General features: G+C 42.7%; 1 protein-coding gene across 1 annotated transcript in view; it reads right to left on the minus strand.

Annotated features, from left to right (window-relative positions):
• LOC126455840 (hormone receptor 4-like) overlaps window positions 1–19,151 on the minus strand; it is a 267,525-nt gene that overhangs the window by 108,401 nt on the left and 139,973 nt on the right. Inside the window, exon 5 of the mRNA XM_050091601.1 lies at window positions 6,378–6,720. Coding sequence (XP_049947558.1) covers window positions 6,378–6,720 — 343 coding nt within the window. The remainder of the gene's footprint in view (window positions 1–6,377; window positions 6,721–19,151) is intronic.

The raw sequence follows: 19,151 nt of genomic DNA on the forward strand, positions 1-19,151 counted from the left end.
TCTCCTGTTCAACCATTACTTGCTCTCTAGGGACTGGAAGCAACCTCGTTCAACTTCAGTGTCTTTCGATGTATTTTCTTCTTTTAATTCTTTGTGCTACAGCCACGTCGCTTTGAGCCAAGTCACACAGATTTTTGGGTGCATGTTATAAAACTTGTGATACGGCTTTCTCACGTTCATGGTTTTTACTGCAATTTTAATCATATTTACTGCCTATAATGTCTGTAACTTTCACGCTGTCCGTTTGTCATTAAATGAAGCTATCAATTAGACGACGAAACACATGTAGAGAGAAGTAGTCCGACGCCTTTACGGTCCAGAGGCCGCAGATCAGCAGGTGAATGTAACCTCTTGTCTGGAAGGAAAAGGCGATAGGTAGAAGAACACCCTACCGCATCAGCCACACTGTTCAAACAACAGACCAACGTTTATAGACCGATACCAAGTTTCCAAACAAATTTTACACTTCTGGCAGTTACGCCATCTCTGGTTTGTTACAGTTTTTGCAGATGTTTTATAAAAGGACGAAGTGATAAGTCAATCAGGCAACTGATGCAGCTTATTTCTAATAACATTTTTTTATAGAATCATGACGGAATTCTCGATGCATCGCGAGTGCTACTTAGAACTTCTTTTCAGTAAAGAAAGCTAACTATCGTAAATGAAGATAGACACGTGTTACAAAAACATGCTGCCCTCGTAATACTACTCTACCCAGCAACATTTTTTTTTTCAGAATGAGATTTTCACTCTGCAGCGGAGTGTGCGCTGATATGAAACTTCCTGTCAGATTAAAACTGTGTGCCCGACCGAGACTCGAACTCGGGACCTTCGCCTTTCGCGGGCAAGTGCTCTACCAACTTGCCCGCGAAAGGCAAAGGTCCCGAGTTCGAGTCTCGGTCGGGCACACAGTTCTAATCTGCCAGGAAGTTTCAACATTTTTTTTGCACCAAATTAAAGTTTACAGTACTTAGTCCTACTGTCTGTAGGTAACTTGATTGCTGGACTCCTTACTTCTGAAATGGCAGAAATTGCAAGAGTTCAGGCTGCAGTACTTCGTGTCTGACCACTGGCACCAATATTAAGTTTATTGTTGCGAAGTGCATAATGAAGCAATTTCTGGTCTATTGAGCGAACTTAGTACAAATTGGAAAAGACATATTTAAGCATATGGGATGCATACGTCTCAGTTTTGCTGCCATAGATGTATGTTACAAAGTATTTATCTAAGGGATGGACTACATGCGGAAGACATTCATACAGTCATTTCACAAACTTCAATCTGCACCACATTCTGACATGTGTTTATGCTAGTATTTCTAAAAAAGTATTTAGCAGTTAGTAACTTTAGTAAATAGTATACAATGAAATAGGAATGATCGATTAAGAATAATTTATTTTCATGAACTACCGTCGCCGATATGAAGTGAAGAAATATTACTGAAAACCAGTTATAAGTTGAAAACATTTTTAAATAGTAACTTTTGCCAACTAACACAAATTTCCATTTTCAAAACAGGGCAGCGTGTTGAGACATTAAAGAAACCCAGTTTATTTGCAAGTATTACATGTTCCATGGCACGACACCTATCTTTTCAAGTTACAGTTGTCAAGTAACTTTTCAAGTTGTGCTCGACCGTGTAAGTATAGTTAAACCATCCAAAATTTTAAAAACATACTCAATCTTATGTACCACAAAACTATGTAACTGAAAAATTAACGGTATCCTCAATACAGGTTTAACATATTACACAATACTTGAATATGTAGAACTCGTAGTATTTACCAACGCTACACGAAACATAACCTCATTTCTCACAACAACAAAAGCAACAAAAAATACTTGAAAGTGCGTATGGCGGTCTCAGCAGCGCATTTCTTCATGTGATTCTAAAATCGTTCACTTGATTGAGACACCGACAAGAAAATGTCGTATATTCCTAGGTACACTATCCTTTACCAGAAGAATAAACCAAGAAATACAACAGTCCATCTGCCTCTTATGAGGTGCATCTAGTTCTTACCAGTCAACCGGTAATTCATCATTTTTCTTTTGCACCCTCTTTCCTATCTTTCTGTCTTCAGAATCCATTGATTTCACTCTGTTCTCCACTATCTTATTATTAACCGAGAAGATTTTTAAATCTTGTCTTATTGTCTCATTCCTTGTTGTATCTATTCTGTTACAGCCCCTTACATATGTCATGAACTTCATCTCTGCCGCCTGTATAAGCAAGTTTTCTTTTTTTATTATTTCCCACGATTCGGAACCACAAACCAGGATACGTACAGCCATAATTTTGTAGAATATATCTTTCTAGTTTCTCTTCCCAATGTTCTACCAGTTATTTCGGAAATAGCTTGAAATTTATTAACCTTCTTCTCAATGTCTTTGCCACAGTTAAAACTGATATCACATCCTACATAACTGAAGTAGGATACTGGTTCTAAAATTTATTTATTATTATATTAGATCTGACTGGATTATGGAGGCCAGTTCTGTTGTGTCTAGACAAGACAGCCTAGACACAATGAGAGGAAGCCGAAAGGCACGCGCTAAACTAAAGCAGGATGGCGTGAGGTCTGAAACAGGATACGTAATGAATGCTATAAAGAAAAGTACGTAACTTCTGGAATACTTAACTTTAATCCATCCTTGTTGTACATCTGGAGATTGTGGCGATACAAGTGAGACTCTTTAGATACATGCAATGTTACTAATGGCGCCTTGCTAGGTCTTAGCCATTGACTTAGCTGAAGGCTATTCTAACTATCTGCTCTGCAAATGAGCGAGGCTTCGTCAGTGTGCATCGCTAGCTACGTCGTCCGTACAACTGGGGCGAGTGCTATCCCGTATCTCGAGACCTGCCTTGTGGTGGCGCTCGGTCTGTGATCACACAGTGGCGACACGCGGTTCCGACATGTACTAAATGGACCGCGGCCGATTTGAAGCTACCACCTAGCAAGTGTGGTGTCTGGCGGTGACAACACAAGTTCAATGCAGGGTGATTCTTATTAACGTCTAAAAGCCTCCAAAGTGACGTACATGACGCTGAGACAAGTCATTTAATGTAACACACGTGGGACAGCAAGTATCGGAAGTACTCCAGAAGTGGATGAGAGGTGCTGAACATATGTGACGTCACCAGATGACATAGCTCTTCACACGTGCAGCACCTGGGGCTTTCGGTCTGTCGCCCTGATTATCCCAACACGAGTCAAGTATTCTCGTCGGTGTGGCTCCAGGCCTATATACGCCACTTTAGCAGGTGGAGCTCAGGGTTCGAGTCTTGCGTCTGGCAGGCAGTACTTTTTTAACTGTGTGAAACAATTGCGTGTTTTCATTGAGGTATTGATATATTAATAATATATACCAGTCTCGCGGTGTTCGTTGGTTTATCACAAAGTGCAGCAAAACCAAATCCTGTCATACTGCGTCAGAACTAAATAAGCTTCCGAACTGCATCTTTACCAGTATGTTTCCTTTACTAAATAACGTCTGTAACAAAATAAAAAAGGGACAGTAAGAAAGAAACAGAAAATAAGAACAGCTTTTGCTTGGTTACAGCGAGAACAATAATTCTGCGCCTTCTACGTTTACAACAGATCACATTTTGAATGGCATTCGAAATTTGCACGGTTTGCTTGAATGCAAGTACTGCCTCACTCAGTCATCCCTTCATGCACGCGCTCAAATGTACCCTCCATATTATGGATCCGACGCGGCATGTTCAACGTTTGTCATTTTGATATATTTCAGGACATTTGCGGCCCCATGTCTCTTACATCAAACTACTTTTCTCAGGGTCATCTACGTAGCTTCCGAAGTTTTTAAAAGCTAATAAGAATCACAATGTATACTTAAATTATATATTATGATTTACATGTTTAATTTACATATGATATCTGTATGGTGCGAAAAGTGGCAATTGACTCTGAATAAAGAAAAGTGTGAAGTTATTCACATAAGTACTAAAAGAAATCCGTTAAATTTCGATTACGCGATAAGTCACTCAAATCTGAAGGCTGTAACTTCAACTAAATACTTAGGGATTACAATTACAAATAACCTAAATTGGAACGATCACATAGATAATGCTGTTGGTAGAGCAAGCCGAAGACTGCGATTCATTGGCAGAACACTTAGAAGGTGCAACAGGTCTACCAAAAAGCCTGCTTACACCACGCTTGTCCACCCTGTTCTGGAATATTGCTGTGAGGTATGGGATCTGTATCAGGTGCGACTGACGGATGACATCGAAAAAGTAGAAAGAGGGGAAGCTCGTTTTGTATTATCACGAAATATGTGAGATAGTATCACAGACATGATACGTGAATTGGAGTGGCAATCATTAAAACAAAGGCGTTTTTAGTTGCGACGGGATCTTCTCGTGAAATTTCAATAACTAGTTTTTTCCTCCGATTGCGAAAACATTCTGTTGGCACCCACTCACATAGGGAGAAATGATCATCACGATAAAATAAGAGAAATCAGGGCTCGCACAGAAAAAATTAAGTGCTCGTTTTTCCCGCGCGCCATTCGAGAGTGGAACGGTAGAGAGACAGCTTGAAGGTCGTTCATTGAACCCTCTGCCAGGCACTTTGTTGTGCATAGCAGACTAATCGTGTAGAAGTAGACGTAGATATTGGTTTCGGTCTTTGTAAATTATCTTCTGTTTTCTGTAACATCATGTGGTCGTCAGCTATAATAGCGTACGAGGGTCCCTCCAAAAGAAATGCACACTATTTTTGTAAAAATACAGTTTTCATTCTGCATGTGTGAAAGTTTTACAGTGTGTAGATACATCCTTCCCACTTGTTTTCAAACTTAGTTCAACCTGTTCCCGTGAGTGGCGCCGCCACAACATGTCTTCAAGGTGGCTGCTACACTTGACGTTCGTCAGAAGCAACGTGCTGTCGTAGAATTCTTGTGCTGTGAAAACGAGACACTGGGAAACATCCACAAGAGGTTGAAAAAGGTGTATGGAGATGCTGCTGTCGATCGCAGTACAGTTAGTCGGTGGGCAAGCAGGTTACGTGATGAAAGCGGGCACGGCAATATTTAGGATTGTCCTCGCAGCGGCAGGCCTCGTACTGCACACACTCCAGACAATGTGCAGAGAGTTAACGAATTGGTGACTGCTGACAGACGCATCACAGTGAACGAATTGTCACGCTACGTTAGGATAGGGGAAGGAAGTGTTTGCATAATACTGAAAGTGTTGGCGTTAAAAAAGGTTTGCGCCAGGTGGGTTCCCAGGATGTTGACAGTGGCTCACAAAGAAACAAGAAAAACGGTATGCAGCGAACTTTTGGAACAGTACGAGAATGGTGGAGATGAATTCCTTGGAAGAATTGTGACGCGTGATGAAACATGGGTCCATCATTTTTAACCAGAGACGAAGAGGCAATCAATGGAGTGGCATCGTACAAATTCACCCAAGAAAAAAATTCAAAACCACACCCTCTGCTAGAAAAGTTATGGCTACCGTGTTTTGCGATTCCGAAAGACTCTTGCTTGTGGACATCATGCGAAGTGGAACCACCATAAATTCTGATGCATATGTGACGACTCTGAAGAAACTTCAAGCTCGACTGAGTCGTGTTCGACCACATCGGCAAAATCAGGATGTTTTCCTGTTGCACGACAATGCACGGCCACATGTCAGTCAAAAAACCATGGAAGCGATCACAAAACTCGGATGGACAGCAATGAAACACCCGCCTTATAGTCCTGACCTGCCCTATGTGATTATCACCTCTTTGGGAAACTGATAGACTCTCTTCGTGGAACAAGGTTTCAAGATGATGACTCCTTTGTGCACGCTGCCAAACAGTGGCTCCAACAGGTTCGCCCAGAATTTTACCGTACGTGTATACAGGCGCTGGTTCCAAGATGGAGTAAGGCAGTTGAGAGGGATGGAAATTATGTGCAGAAATGAAAATATTGTTCCTCAAGGATGTATCTACACACTGTAAAACTTTCAAACATGTAGAATAAAAGATGGATTTTTAAAAAAATAGTGCGCATTTCATTTGGAGTGACCCTCGTATATAATGGTGCGTTATACCCTATTTTAATTCCTAAATATGTTTCAGCTTTCCTCTTCCTATCTCGTCAATATATAAATCAAATAAATCTCAGTGATTTACATTTGATGATTTATTGAGGTTGGATGCCAGATGCTGTCAAAAAACATGTTTTGAAGTAGATGTTCTTTTCTGTGTGCAAATAGGCGCAAACAGCGTTCCAGTACAACCAATGTCGAACATTTACCTGAGAAAGTTTGCGAAACTGTCAAATAACTGAAACAAGACCCAGCGAGATGTAAAGAGTGTGACTGCTTGCGGAGCTCTAGTTGCGACAGGGGACTTACCGGGGCAGGGGGCGTGGTGTTGACGGTGCCGGGTTGAGACCCCGGCGGCGGCGGCTGCGGGCCCGCGTGTCCCGGCGACGGTGACTTGGTCTCGGGCAGCTGCAGGGAGCGGGAACGGCGCACGCGGTTGCGGCCGTCCCACGTGTGGTACACGTGCGCAGACACCGTGCCCGGCTTGGGCGCGCCGCCGCCCCCGCCCTGGCGCCGGTACCGCCCTCCTCCGCCGCCGCCGCCGCCCCCGCCGCCGCCGCAGCTGCTGCTGCTGCTGATGCTGCTCGACGAGGAGGAGGACGACGAGTCGTTGGAGGCCAGCTGCTTCTTGCTGCCGTCCGAACCTGGGGACCTGCCGACACACGCTGCGTCTGCACCTGCCGCGGCTGAGCGATACACTGCGCGCGCCGGCCAGTGTAGTAACTCGAGGCGTGGCTATACAAAGTGAACCAACAATGGCGATCGACACATTGAGTTGCACGCGTAGTAAGACTTAGGGATGGCGGTTATTGTGAAACAATCGATTTGCGTTTATATCGTTTTCGTCCACGCCAGTTTAACCTGACTGTTTAAAACCGCTCAAAATAACCTTTTTCTGAAATAACTGGCTTTCGGTCTTTCGTGTTATTTCCTGTAATAAATGGAGAAATCGAACAAAAATTGAAAAAAAATTGGCTCAGTTACAGGATACACAGAATTCAAATATTAAATTACACAGGGAAACAAAAGGAAGTCCGTTACAAAAAATTCTAATCAGTAAGAGAATAGTGGTGATTTTGTAGTATTTCGAGAAAAGCAGCGAAGGGCGCTGCTTTTCTCGAAATACTACAGAATCACCACTATTTTCTTACTGATTAGAATTTTTTGTAACTCTGTTCAAAAATCACGTTGTAATAGGGGATCACAGCGCTATTTGTGCATTACCAACAGTCAGGCCCAATGAGTAAAAGCTGAGGTTCAAGAACTCTGGTTTTCGTGTTAATTTTCGTGTTTTCAAGGGTTACAAGAAGATAAAGGCATATTATGTAAACACAGGCAGCAGATCAGCTATTTTGTCTATGCTACACTGCTGGCCATTTAAATTGCTACACCAAGAAGAAATGCAGATGATAAACGGGTATTCATTGGACAAATGTATTATACTAGAACCGACATGTGATTACATTTTCACGCAATTTGGGTGTATAGATCCTGAGAAATCAATACCCAGAACAACCACCTCTGGCCGTAATAACGGCCTCGATACGCCTGGGCATTGAGTCAAACAGAGCTTCGATGGCGTGTACAGGTACAGCTGCTCATGCAGCTTCAACATGATACCACAGTTCAACAAGAGTAGTGACTGGCGTATTGTGACTGACTGGGCAGGTTCGTCGTATATCATCGCAGGTGCTCCTGTCTGTGATGCAGCGTCAAGGGTAACCGCAGCCTTGGTCTCCGAGCTGATAGTCCATGCTGCTGCAAACGTCGTCGAACTGTTCGTGCAGATGGTTGTTGTCTTGCAAACGTCCCCATCTGTTGACTCAGGGATCGAGACGTGGCTGCACGATCCGTTATAGCCATGCGGATAAGATGCCTGTTATCTCGACTGCTAGTGATACGAGGCCGTTGGGATCCAGCACGGCGTTCCGTATTACCCTCCGGAACCCACCGATTCCATATTCTGCTAACAATCATTGGATTTCGACCAACGCGAGCAGCAATGTCGCGATACGATAAACCGCAATCCCGTGGACCTTTATCAAAGTCGGAAACGTGATGGTACGCATTTCTCCTCCTTACACGGGGCATTACAACAACGTTTCAGCCGGCCGCGGTGGTCTCGCGGTTCTAGCCTCTCAGTCCGGAGCCGTGCAACTGCTATGGTCGCAGGTTCGAATCCTGCCTCGGGCATGGATGTGTGTGATGTCCTTAGGTTAGTTAGCCTTAAGTAGTTCTAAGTTCTAGGGGACTGATGACCACAGATGTTAAATCCCATAGTGCTCAGAGCCATTTGAACCAATTTGAACAACGTTTCACCAGGCAACGCCGGTCAACTGCTGTTTGTGAATGAGAAATGGGTTGGAAACTTTCCTCATGTCAGCACGTTGTAGGTGTCGCCGCCGACGTCAACCTTGTCTGAATGCTCTGAAATGGTAATCATTTGCACATCACAGAATCTTCTTCCTGTCGGTTAAATTTTGCGTCTGTAACACGTCATCTTCGTGGTGTAGCAATTTTAATGGCCAGTAGTGTATTTGTCTAGGTCGCGTTACTGGCGTGTTAATCGTGCCCTCTTTTCCGGTTCGGGTGGCGACTTCACAGCTTGCGCAGGTATCGGTCCGTGTGGGTCGGTTTTCAATACATACTGTGTCCCAGGTTTTCACCATCCCTCGTGACCAGCACACCTAGAAATGATAACCGTTTCTCCTTTTCTACCTTCATGGTAAATTTTATGTTGACATGGGGCTGTTCCCCCCCATAATTTGACAAAACGAAGGTATCATCGACGTATCTGCACCAGAGCTTAGGTTTACAAGGTGACAAGACCAGCACCTTTGCTTCAAAATGCTCCATGAAGAAATTTGCCAGTACTGGACTAATATGACTGTCATGGCGACACCTTTCAGCTGTTCGTCGAAGGTGCCATTTCACGTAAAATATATCGCTGAGTGGAAAATTGTAAAAAAAAGTGGGAACCATGTACGTAAGTTCTAAAGTTCTATAATATTTTTCAGCACACGTCGCTTAGCTACTTGCAGTTGTTTCAGCTGTGTCACTTCAGTCTTCATCACATTATTTATTTTTTATTTAATCAGTTACCTTCAACACTCAGTATTTAAACGCGTAAAGAAATGTAAACCATCAGAAGGTTGTTCAGATGGCTCTGAGCACTATGCGACTAAACTTCTCAGGTCATCAGTCGCCTAGAATTTAGAGCTAATTAAACCTAACTAACCTAACGACATCACACACATCCATGCCCGAGGCAGGATTCGAACCTGCGACCGTAGCGGTCGCTCGGTTCCAGACTGTAGCGCCTAGAACCGCACGACCACTCCGGCCGGCATCAGAAGATGGGCAAAAGACCGAAACCGGTGGTATGTTAAATAAAATCACCTTTTATTGTGACTGGCAGCGGCTATTATTCTACAACATAATTAAAATTTTAATCCTGAATGGTTTACAATGGCTCTTTTACTCACTCTGTTACATGTCCTCACTATTCCTAGAACAACTACAGAGATGGTACTTGTCATATCATCAATGATTTACTTACGTTATTAATTATCCTGTTCCTACCAATTTCAATACGGAAAGCATACAAATAAAAATACTTTGGAATGTATTTGAAAATAGAATGCAAGCGCTTTGCTCCCCAGCCAGACATCTCTGCACCAGCGACGCTTTTAATGGACGGCGTATATGTTATAGGAGCAAAAGCAGCAGTCGTAAAAGTTTCTTTCCTCGAATTATAGGAATGGATCCTGCCAATTCCGAGTAGACTGCATGTCATGAACTTTACGATTGCATTTCTCAAAAACACTGGAGTATTGAGCCAAAATATCTTAGAATCCTTCATTTCAGGTTGTACAGAAGAGACCTGCAAAATATGAGTCGAACCGATTGGCCGTGTGTAAGTCTGACCTACTGCATAGTGGTATTTTCATTCTGAATATTGTGCAACTGTTAGAGATGACGCAGTTGATGCCTTCTGAGGTACATCTTCCAAGGACCTACAGCGGAGAACTGCTGCACAGGACAGCCTTTCGTCACACAAAACGTGTTTCCTTTTATTTCACTTGTCAATTCTGGAACAATGTACACGAAGTGTTTTGGTGTGTTGTATTTCATCGAATGCAGCAAACACTCGTTTGATCGCGACACCATCGATATAAAACAACATTTCCATCATTTCGTAATTTCCGTGAATGTGAGAAATTTTATTTCGCCCCTTAATAACCGAATGTGAATCCATTTACTAGAAATAGTTTGCAGATAGTTCGTAATGAAAAACAGGGATGTAGATGTCGGCGTACACCATTAGCGGAGCTGTGTTTTTTTAAATTTCTTTTTATAGGGTTTTGGCTGATCGCACACTCAAAACTGGATATGATAGACGGTATAGTTCGTGAATTACCCCCACAACAGTACTTTCCGAGTTATCTCTTTCCGGTTAGCGAAGCGGCTCGCAGTTATTAAATCGGTGCGTTCAATGGAGTTGCTCCCGTGAGACCAACAGAAAACTACAACCCTAGCGGATTACTTTATTTTCACAGCGCATGTTCTGTTTGTTCTTTCTCCTGCTGCACAGAATCAACAGACAGATACCGAACACAGAAAATCCTTACGCCAGAGGTCAGTTGTATAGCACAATCTTTCCACCATTAGCAAAACTGACAGTTGCATGTTGTACAATATTCTGTGCAAATAATTGTGTTAACATAGCCATTTACGGACACGGCAAAGGCTCCTTAAAACGACAGACAGATCAAAGAAAAGGACGCAATGGTTTGCTAGTATTGAAAGGAGTCTGGTGGGGTACACTTACATGTGGCACCCGAATATTGTAATGATACTAATGTAAACTAAAATGAAACTGAAACTTCCTGGCAGATTAAAACTGTGTGCCCGACCGAGACTCGAACTCGAGACCTTTGCCTCTCGCGGGCAAGTGCTCTACCATCTGAGCTACCGAAGCACGACTCACGCCCGGTACTCACAGCTTTACTTTTGCCAGTATCTCATCTCCTACCTTGCCCGCGAAAGGCAAAGATCCCGAGTTCGCGTCTCGGTCGAGCACACAGTTTTAATCTGCCAGGAAGTTTCATATCAGCGCACACTCCGCTGCAGAGTGAAAATCTCATTCGAAAGTGAAACTATTATACTATAAACGATGTATATCTCTGATGGGCTCTATAAAGCGAATCGCTGGCTGTGCACGACCGCAGAGCCAAAGATACTGTTTCTGGTCTGAGATTGTAGTGCTGGAGTGAGAGAGTGCTTGGACCACAGCTGTGGGTAGCTGTTTGTGAGCGAAAGAGGACGGAGTAGGCTGTTTTTGTGGTGTGCTCTGTGAAGCCACTAAGTATGAGGTTATAAAGTAGGAATTACGAGTATAAGTATTATTGGAAATACAAATGTTGGAGCAGAAGTCTTTTCGCAGGCAGGGTAAATATGTTAAATATTTATGACTTTCGTTTTGCCAGTGCGTTAGTGTAGATGAGTTGGCTGATAATTGGCAATTGTTGAGTAACCCCAGAATGTATGTGAACAGATTTCATTTAAAGGCTAGTCAGATGTATCCCTTTTGTAAGGTTTCTAAGATTTGTTAATACAGGTATACTTAATTTGATGACTGTCTTTATGCTTTTTTAGTGAGGTTAGAAGAAAGATTAAGGAAAGACAAACCTACGTTTCTAGCATTTGTAGACTTTGAGAAAGCTTTTGACAATGTTGATTGGAATACTCTCTTTCAAATTGTGAAGGTGCCAGGGGTAAAATACAGGGAGCGAAAGGCTATTTACAATTTGTAAAGAAAGCAGATGGCAGTTATAATAGTCGAGGGGTATGAAAAGGTAGCAGTGTTTGGTAAGGGAGTGAGACAGGGTTGCAGCCTGTCTCCGATGTTATTCAATCTGTATATTGAGCAAGCAGTAAAGGAAACAAAAGAAAAGTTCGGAGTAGGTATTAAAATCCATGGAGAAGAAATAAAAACTTTGAGGTTCGCCAATGACACTGCAATTCTGTCAGAGACAGCACAGGACGTGGAAGAGCAGCTGAACGGAATGGACAGTGTCTTGAAAGGAGGGTATAGGATGAACATCAACAAAAGCAAAACGAGGATAATGGAATGTAGTCGAATAAAGTCGGGTGATGCTGCGGGAATTAGATTAGGAAATGAGACACTTAAAGTAGTAAAGGAGGTTTGCTATTTGGGGAGCAAAATAACTGATGATAGTCGAAGTAGAGAGGATATAAAATGTAGACTGGCAATGGAAAGGAAAGCGTTTCTGAAGAAGAAAAATTTGTTAACATCGAGTATAGATTTAAGTGTCACTAAGTCGTTTCTGAAAGTATTTGTATGGAGTGTAGACATGTATGGAAGTGAAACGTGGACAATAAATAGTTTAGACAAGAAGAGAGGGTTGGGTTGGGTTGTTTGCGGGAAGAGACTGAACTGCGAGGTCATCGGTCTCATCGGATTAGGGAAGGACGTCGGCCGTGCCCTTCCAAAGGAACCATTCCGGCATAAGCCTGGAGCGAGTTAGGGAAATCACGGAAAACCTAAATCAGGATGGCCGGACGCGGGATTGAACCGTCGTCCTTCCGAATGCGAGTCCAGTGTGCTAACCAACAAGAAGAGAATAGAAGCTTTCGAAATGTGGTGCTACATAAGAATGCTGAAGATTAGATGGGTAGATCACATAACTAATGAGGGGGTATTGAATTGGGGAGAAGAGGAGCTTGTGGCACGACTAGAAGAAGGGACCGGTTGGTAGAACATGTTCTGAGACATCGAGGAATCATCAGTTTAGTGTTGGAGGGCAGCGTGGAGGGTAAAAATCGAAGAGGGAGACCAAGAGATGAATACACTAAGCAGATCCAGAAGGATGTAGGCTGCAGTAGGTACTGGGAGATGAATAAGCTTGCACAGGATAGAGCAACATGGAGAGCTGCATCAAACTAATCTCAGGACTGAAGAACACAACAACAACATCGATAATACATGCTGTACGAATCACATTGCTTGTGACTCAGTCAGTAAAAAGGATGTAATTATTCTGAGTAATGTAATTGGAATTGTTTTGGGAAGCCAAACTTAACTTAGACTCCAATTTCACTATTGAAAAGGTCACTGTTAGTAATCCACCCAAATCAGTATCGCCTCCCTGTCCAGGTAATACGTTTTTCAAAAACATTGAATTTTTCTTAATGTTTTTCATTTCTCAGCCAGAATAATTTCATGTACATTTCAAAGTAATACGGCCAGCATTGCACACCGCTGAGCCTGTAGCTAGTGTATTTTATTATTCTTCGTGAGAGACCGGAATATATCGCGATCCACCGTTGCTGCTTTAGAGGTACGAGAATTTTATTTATTTGTTATGTGCACAGGGACCAGAGTTACCAGTTTTGAACAGGCCTAGAGGCTTCAGAACCTAAGGGGCTGAATATATTTTGTAGTGATTGTATTTCTTTATTGGTTTGGGAGTTGCGTTGCCCAATCAGTTCATATATAGTTTTTGCTAACAATAACACAGAGTTCGTACACCACTTGCAGTTGCTATACGCTACACGTTAACTCCAGATTTGTATGCTTTCACAGATGAGGCGTTCGTTCAATGTATCACAGAAAAGAAGAATTTTTAAAGAAGTTACACTTACATTCAAGTATTACAAAGAAGAAATCTACATACGAATCACTAATAACGGAACAAAACATGGGGCACTTAATCCGAAAGTATAGCCTGTCATTAACGTAGTTGTGCTGCAAAGAAGTACCACGTGCAAACCAGCAACGATACAGTAAATTTCAGTCTAGGGAGCCTATGTACACAGTGGTTATATCGTCTCTGTCTTGTGTTTCTAAAGCATGAGCAGTGCGTACGGTACTACGGCGAATATTACATTCTTTATTACTCCTTTCCTGTTCCATTCGCAAATACAGCTAGCGAAAAACGACTGCCCATATCCGTGTCAGCCCTACTTTCTCGTATCTTATCTTCGTGGTCTTCACGCGAGATTGATGTTGGCGGAAGTAGGATCGTTCCATCAGAATTTCTAAAATCACTGGGTGGGGGGGAGGGGGAGGGGGGAAAGTGGCAACAAAACTAGTATTAAAAAAAAATGGTTCAAATGGCTCCGAGCACTATGGGACTTAACATCTGAGGTCATCAGTCCCCTAGACTTAGAACTACTTAAACCTAACCAACCTATGTTCATCACACACATCCATGCCAGAGGCAGGATCCAAACCTGCGAGCGTAGCACCAGCGCGGTTCCGGACTGAAGCGCCTAGAACGGCTCGACCACAACGGCCGGCCTTCGGGGATTCGTGAAGCCGTGCTGTCACCGGTTCGAATCCGCCCGGCGTATTGAATACGAGTGTCGGTATGCCGGGCAGCCTGGATGTTGTTTGCCGGCTTTTTCTCGCATTACGAAACAGATCCGCGTTCTGCGTTGACGTTAACTGTGAGAGACACATTAAAATTTGTGCCGGACCGGGACTCGAACCGGATTTCCCGCTTATCACGAGCGTTGACTTTAACAACTTCGGCTATCTGAACACGCCTCCAGGACAGATCCAAGCCTACGTATGTCAGTGAACAGATGAATTCACCTATAAAACTCTTATGCATCCCATCTTAGAAAATTGCTCAAATGCGTGGAATTCATACCAAACATGACTGACAGAGGATATTGAAAAAGTAGAAAGAAAAGGATCCATTCCCCTTGAACAATAGGCCGTGCCATCAGTGCGGTGGCTTGGATGCCTCAGCCATAACGGAGCGGCATCTGTTGAGGCGCCAGACAAACATGTGGTTTGTGAAGAGGGACAGTAGCCTTTTCAGTAGTTGCAGGGGCAACAATCTGCATAGCTGACTGATCTGTCCTTGTAACATTGGCCAAAATAGCCTTGCTGTGGTGGTTATTGGAAACCGCTGAAAGCAAGGGAAAACTACAGCCGTAATTTATCCCGAGGGGGAGCCAGCCGTTGTGGCCGAGAGGTTCTAGGCGCTTCAGTCCGAAACCGCGCTTCTGCTTCGGTCGCAGGTTCGAATCCTGTCTCGGGCATGGATGTGTGTGATGTCCTTAGGTTAGTTAGGTTTAAGTAGTTCTACGTCTAGAGGACTGATGACCTCAGATGTTAAGTCCCATAGTGCTTAGAGCCATTTTTATCCCGAGGGCGTGCAGTTCTACTCTATGGTCAAATGATGATGATATCCTCTTGGGTAAAATTTTACTGAGGTAAAATAATTCTCCATTCGAATCTCTGGGTGGGATGTCGTCATCAGAAGAAACAAAATTGGCGTTTTACGGATAGGAGTGTAGAAAGTTAGATGCCTTAATCACGCAGGTACGTTAGAAATTTAAAAAAAATGAATAGGTTGAGGTTACATGTAGAGGGAATTAGTGAAGTTCGGTGGCAGAAGGAATAGTACTTCTGGTCAGGTGAATACAGGATTATAAATACAAATTCACATAGGGGTAATGCAGGAGTGAATTTAATAACGAATAAGAAAATAGGAATGCGGGTAAGCAATTATGAACAGCAGAGTGACACGAAGCATACAGCTGCTACAGTAGTACAAGTTTATATGCCACCTAGCTTCGCAGATGACGAAGAAATAGAGCAAATATTTGATGATAAAAATGAAATTATCCAGACAGTTAAGGGGAACGAAAATTTAATTGTGATGGGGGTTTAGAACTCGATATTAGGAAAAGGAATAGAAAGAGAAATAACAGGTGAATATGGATTGGGGGAAAGGGATGACTGAGGAAGCTGCCTGATAGAATTTTGCACAGAGAGTAATTTAATCATCGCTAACACTTGGTTTAAGAATCATTAAAGAAGGCTGTCTACGTTAACGAAACGGCGACACCAGAAGGTTTCAAACTGATTATATAAAGCTAAGATAGAAATTTCGAATTTTAAAATGTAAGACATTTCCATGGCCAGATGAGGACTCCGACCACAATTATTTGGTGTGCACTGTAGATTAAAACTGGAGAAGTTCCAAATATGTAGGAATTAAGGAGATGTGGCATTGATAAATAGAAAGAACCAGAGGTTGTTGGGAAGAGGAAGCACTAGGAAAGGTTGACAGTAACAGCGGAAAGGAATGAAGTGGAAGACAAATGGGTAGCTTTAAGAGATGAAACAGTGAAGGCAACAGAGGATCAGATAGGAAAAAGACATGGCCTAGTAGAAATCCTTGGATAGCACAGGAGATATTGAATTTAACTAATGAAAAGAAAAATATATAAAAATGCAGCGAATGAAGGAGGTGAAAGGGAATACAAACGTCTAACAAATGATACTGACAGGAAGTGCAAAACGGCATAGCCGGAATAGATGGAGGACAAATGTAAGGATTTAGAAGCATTTTTCACTAGCGGAAAAATAGATACACCTGCAGGAAAATAAAAGAGAGTGTTGGAAAAAAGAGAAGCAGCTGTATTAATATGAAGAGCGCAGATGGAAAACTAAGCAAAGAAGAGAAAGCTGGAAGTTGGAACGGGTATATAGAGGGTCTATACAAGGGAGATGAACCAGAAGGCAATATTATAGAAATGGAAGAGTATATAAAAGAAGATGAGATAGGAGATATGATACTGCGAGAAGAATTTGACAGAGCACTGAAAGACCTAAGTCGAAACAAGACCGTGGAGTAGACGACATTCTGTCAAAACTACTGATAGCCTTGGGTGAGCCAGTCATGACGGAACACTTCTGTCTGGGGTGCAAGATTTGTGAGACAGGTGAAGTGCCATCATACTCCAAGGAGTATGTAATAATTCCAATTTTAGAGAAAGCAGCTGGTGACACGTGTGAAAATTACCGAACAATCAGTTTCGTAATTCATGGCTGCAAAATACTAATAAGAATTCCTCGCAGAAGAATGGAGAAACTGGTGAAAGCTGACCTCAGGGGAGATCAGTTTGAATTCCGGATAAATGTTGGAACACGCGAGTCTATACTGACCCTACGATTTATCTTAGAAGATAGGATGAGGTAAGACAAACCTATGTTTATTGCATTTGTAGACTTAGAGGAAGAGTTTGACAACGTTGCCTGGAATGCTCTCTTTGGAATTCTAAAGGTAGGAGGAGTAAAATACAGGGAGCGAAAGGCTATTTACAACTTGTACAGAAACCAAACGGCCTTTATAAGGGTTGAGGGGCATGAAAAGGAAGCAATGGTTGAGAAGGGTGTGAGACAGCGTTCTAACCTATCCCCCTTGTTATTCAGGCTGTACACTGAGGAAGCGGTAAAGGAAACAAAACAAAAAAACAGGAATAGGAATTAAAGTTCAGGGAGAAAACTTTGAGGTTTGCCGATGAAATTGTAATTTTGTCAGAGACAGCAAAGGACTTGTAAGAGCAGCTGAACGGAATGTACAGTGTCTTGAAAGGAGCATATAAGATGAACATCAATGATAATGGAATGTACTCGAATTAAATCAGGTGACGCTAGGTTAATCAGATTAAGAAACGAGACATTTAAAGTAGTAAATGAGCCGGCCGCGGTGGCCGTGCGGTTCTAGGCGCTGCAGTCCGGAACCGCGGGACTGCTACGGTCGCAGGTTCGAATCCTGCCTCGGGCATGGATGTGTGTGATGTCCTTAGGTAGTTAGGTTTAAGTAGTTCTAAGTTGTAGGGGTCTGATGACCTAAGATGTAAGTCCCATAGTATTCAGAGCCATTTGAACCATTTTTTAGTAGATGAGTTTTGCTATGAGGGCAGAAAATGTGATGATGCCCGAAGTAGAAAGGATATAAAATGTTGACTGGCAACAAGGGAAGAAAAGCGTTGCTGAAGAAGAGAAATTAGCTAACGTTGAATACAAACTTAAGTGTTTGGAAGTCTTTTCTGAAGGTATTTGTCTGGAGTTTAGCCATGTGTGGATGTGAAATATGACGATAAACGGTTTAGACAGGAAGAGAATATAAGCTTTCGCGGTGCTACAGAAGAATATTGGGAAGATCATACAACTAATGACGAGGTGCTGAGTAGAATTGAGAAGGCAAGACTTTGTAGCACAACGCGACTAAAAGAAGGAATCGGTTGATTCTGAGACAAAAGGGATCACCAGTTAAGTACTGAAGACAAGTGTGAGGGGTAAAAATTGTAGCGGGAGTAAGCAGATTCAGAAGGCTATACGATGCAGTATTCATTCGGAGCTGAAGAGGGTTGCACAAGATAGAGTAGCATGGAGAGCTGCATCAAACCCGTCTTGAAGACCACAAAACAACACAACAGAGAAGGGTGGCGCAATTGATGACAGGTTTGTTTGATACACGGCAGACGGTAACAGAAATCTAATACATCTGGATTAGCAGACGTTTAAACATAGAAACTAGTTATTCTGTGAAAGCATATTCACCAAGTTTCAAGAACAGTATTAAGTGAAGTATACCTTGACGACAGTAATTTTTTTTTCATTTCCGTGTTTCGATAATTTTGAAATACTCACTGTAAGATGAAACTGTCTATCGTGTCTAGAACAAGTGAAGGCAGAAACTGGTCCAGATGCGCCTCTTGTGGGTGCGAAAAAAATGTAAAATATTTCACGAGACAGTTTCAATTCCGCACGCTACATTCCTGCACACATTGTTACGCGTTAAATGCCGTGGTGCTTCACGTAATATTTCGCAGGTTTCATTGCCGCGTAGCGCAGCGGCGCGTTTTTTTATTTAAATTTCGCAAGATGGCTCTGGGGGTCGTTGCCCCCTTCTAATTATTTCCGTCGTAATTAAAACGCCAGCACGCCCGGACTGGATACGTTGCCACCAGCAACTTCCAAAGCCCTCTTTCCGGGAATAAAACTTTGCTTCAGATACGATGAAGTACGTTCGCTCGGCAAGTGTTCAGAATTGCAAGTAAATGTCTGCGATGAAGGAGACTGCGCGTTAGTCAAATTCACTCAACCGAAGTGTTTTGTATATACACGTGCTCCAGCTAATCTGCGTTTACGAACGCAAATCCTACCTTTTAAGCGACGATATACGAGTTTTTATATTGCGCAGAGGTGTCTTCCTTTTTTCACTTGGACTCATCTATAATTCACGTGGA

The sequence above is a fragment of the Schistocerca serialis genome, chromosome 2 (genome assembly GCF_023864345.2).
Source record: "Schistocerca serialis cubense isolate TAMUIC-IGC-003099 chromosome 2, iqSchSeri2.2, whole genome shotgun sequence".
NCBI classification, from domain to species: Eukaryota; Metazoa; Arthropoda; class Insecta; order Orthoptera; family Acrididae; genus Schistocerca; species Schistocerca serialis.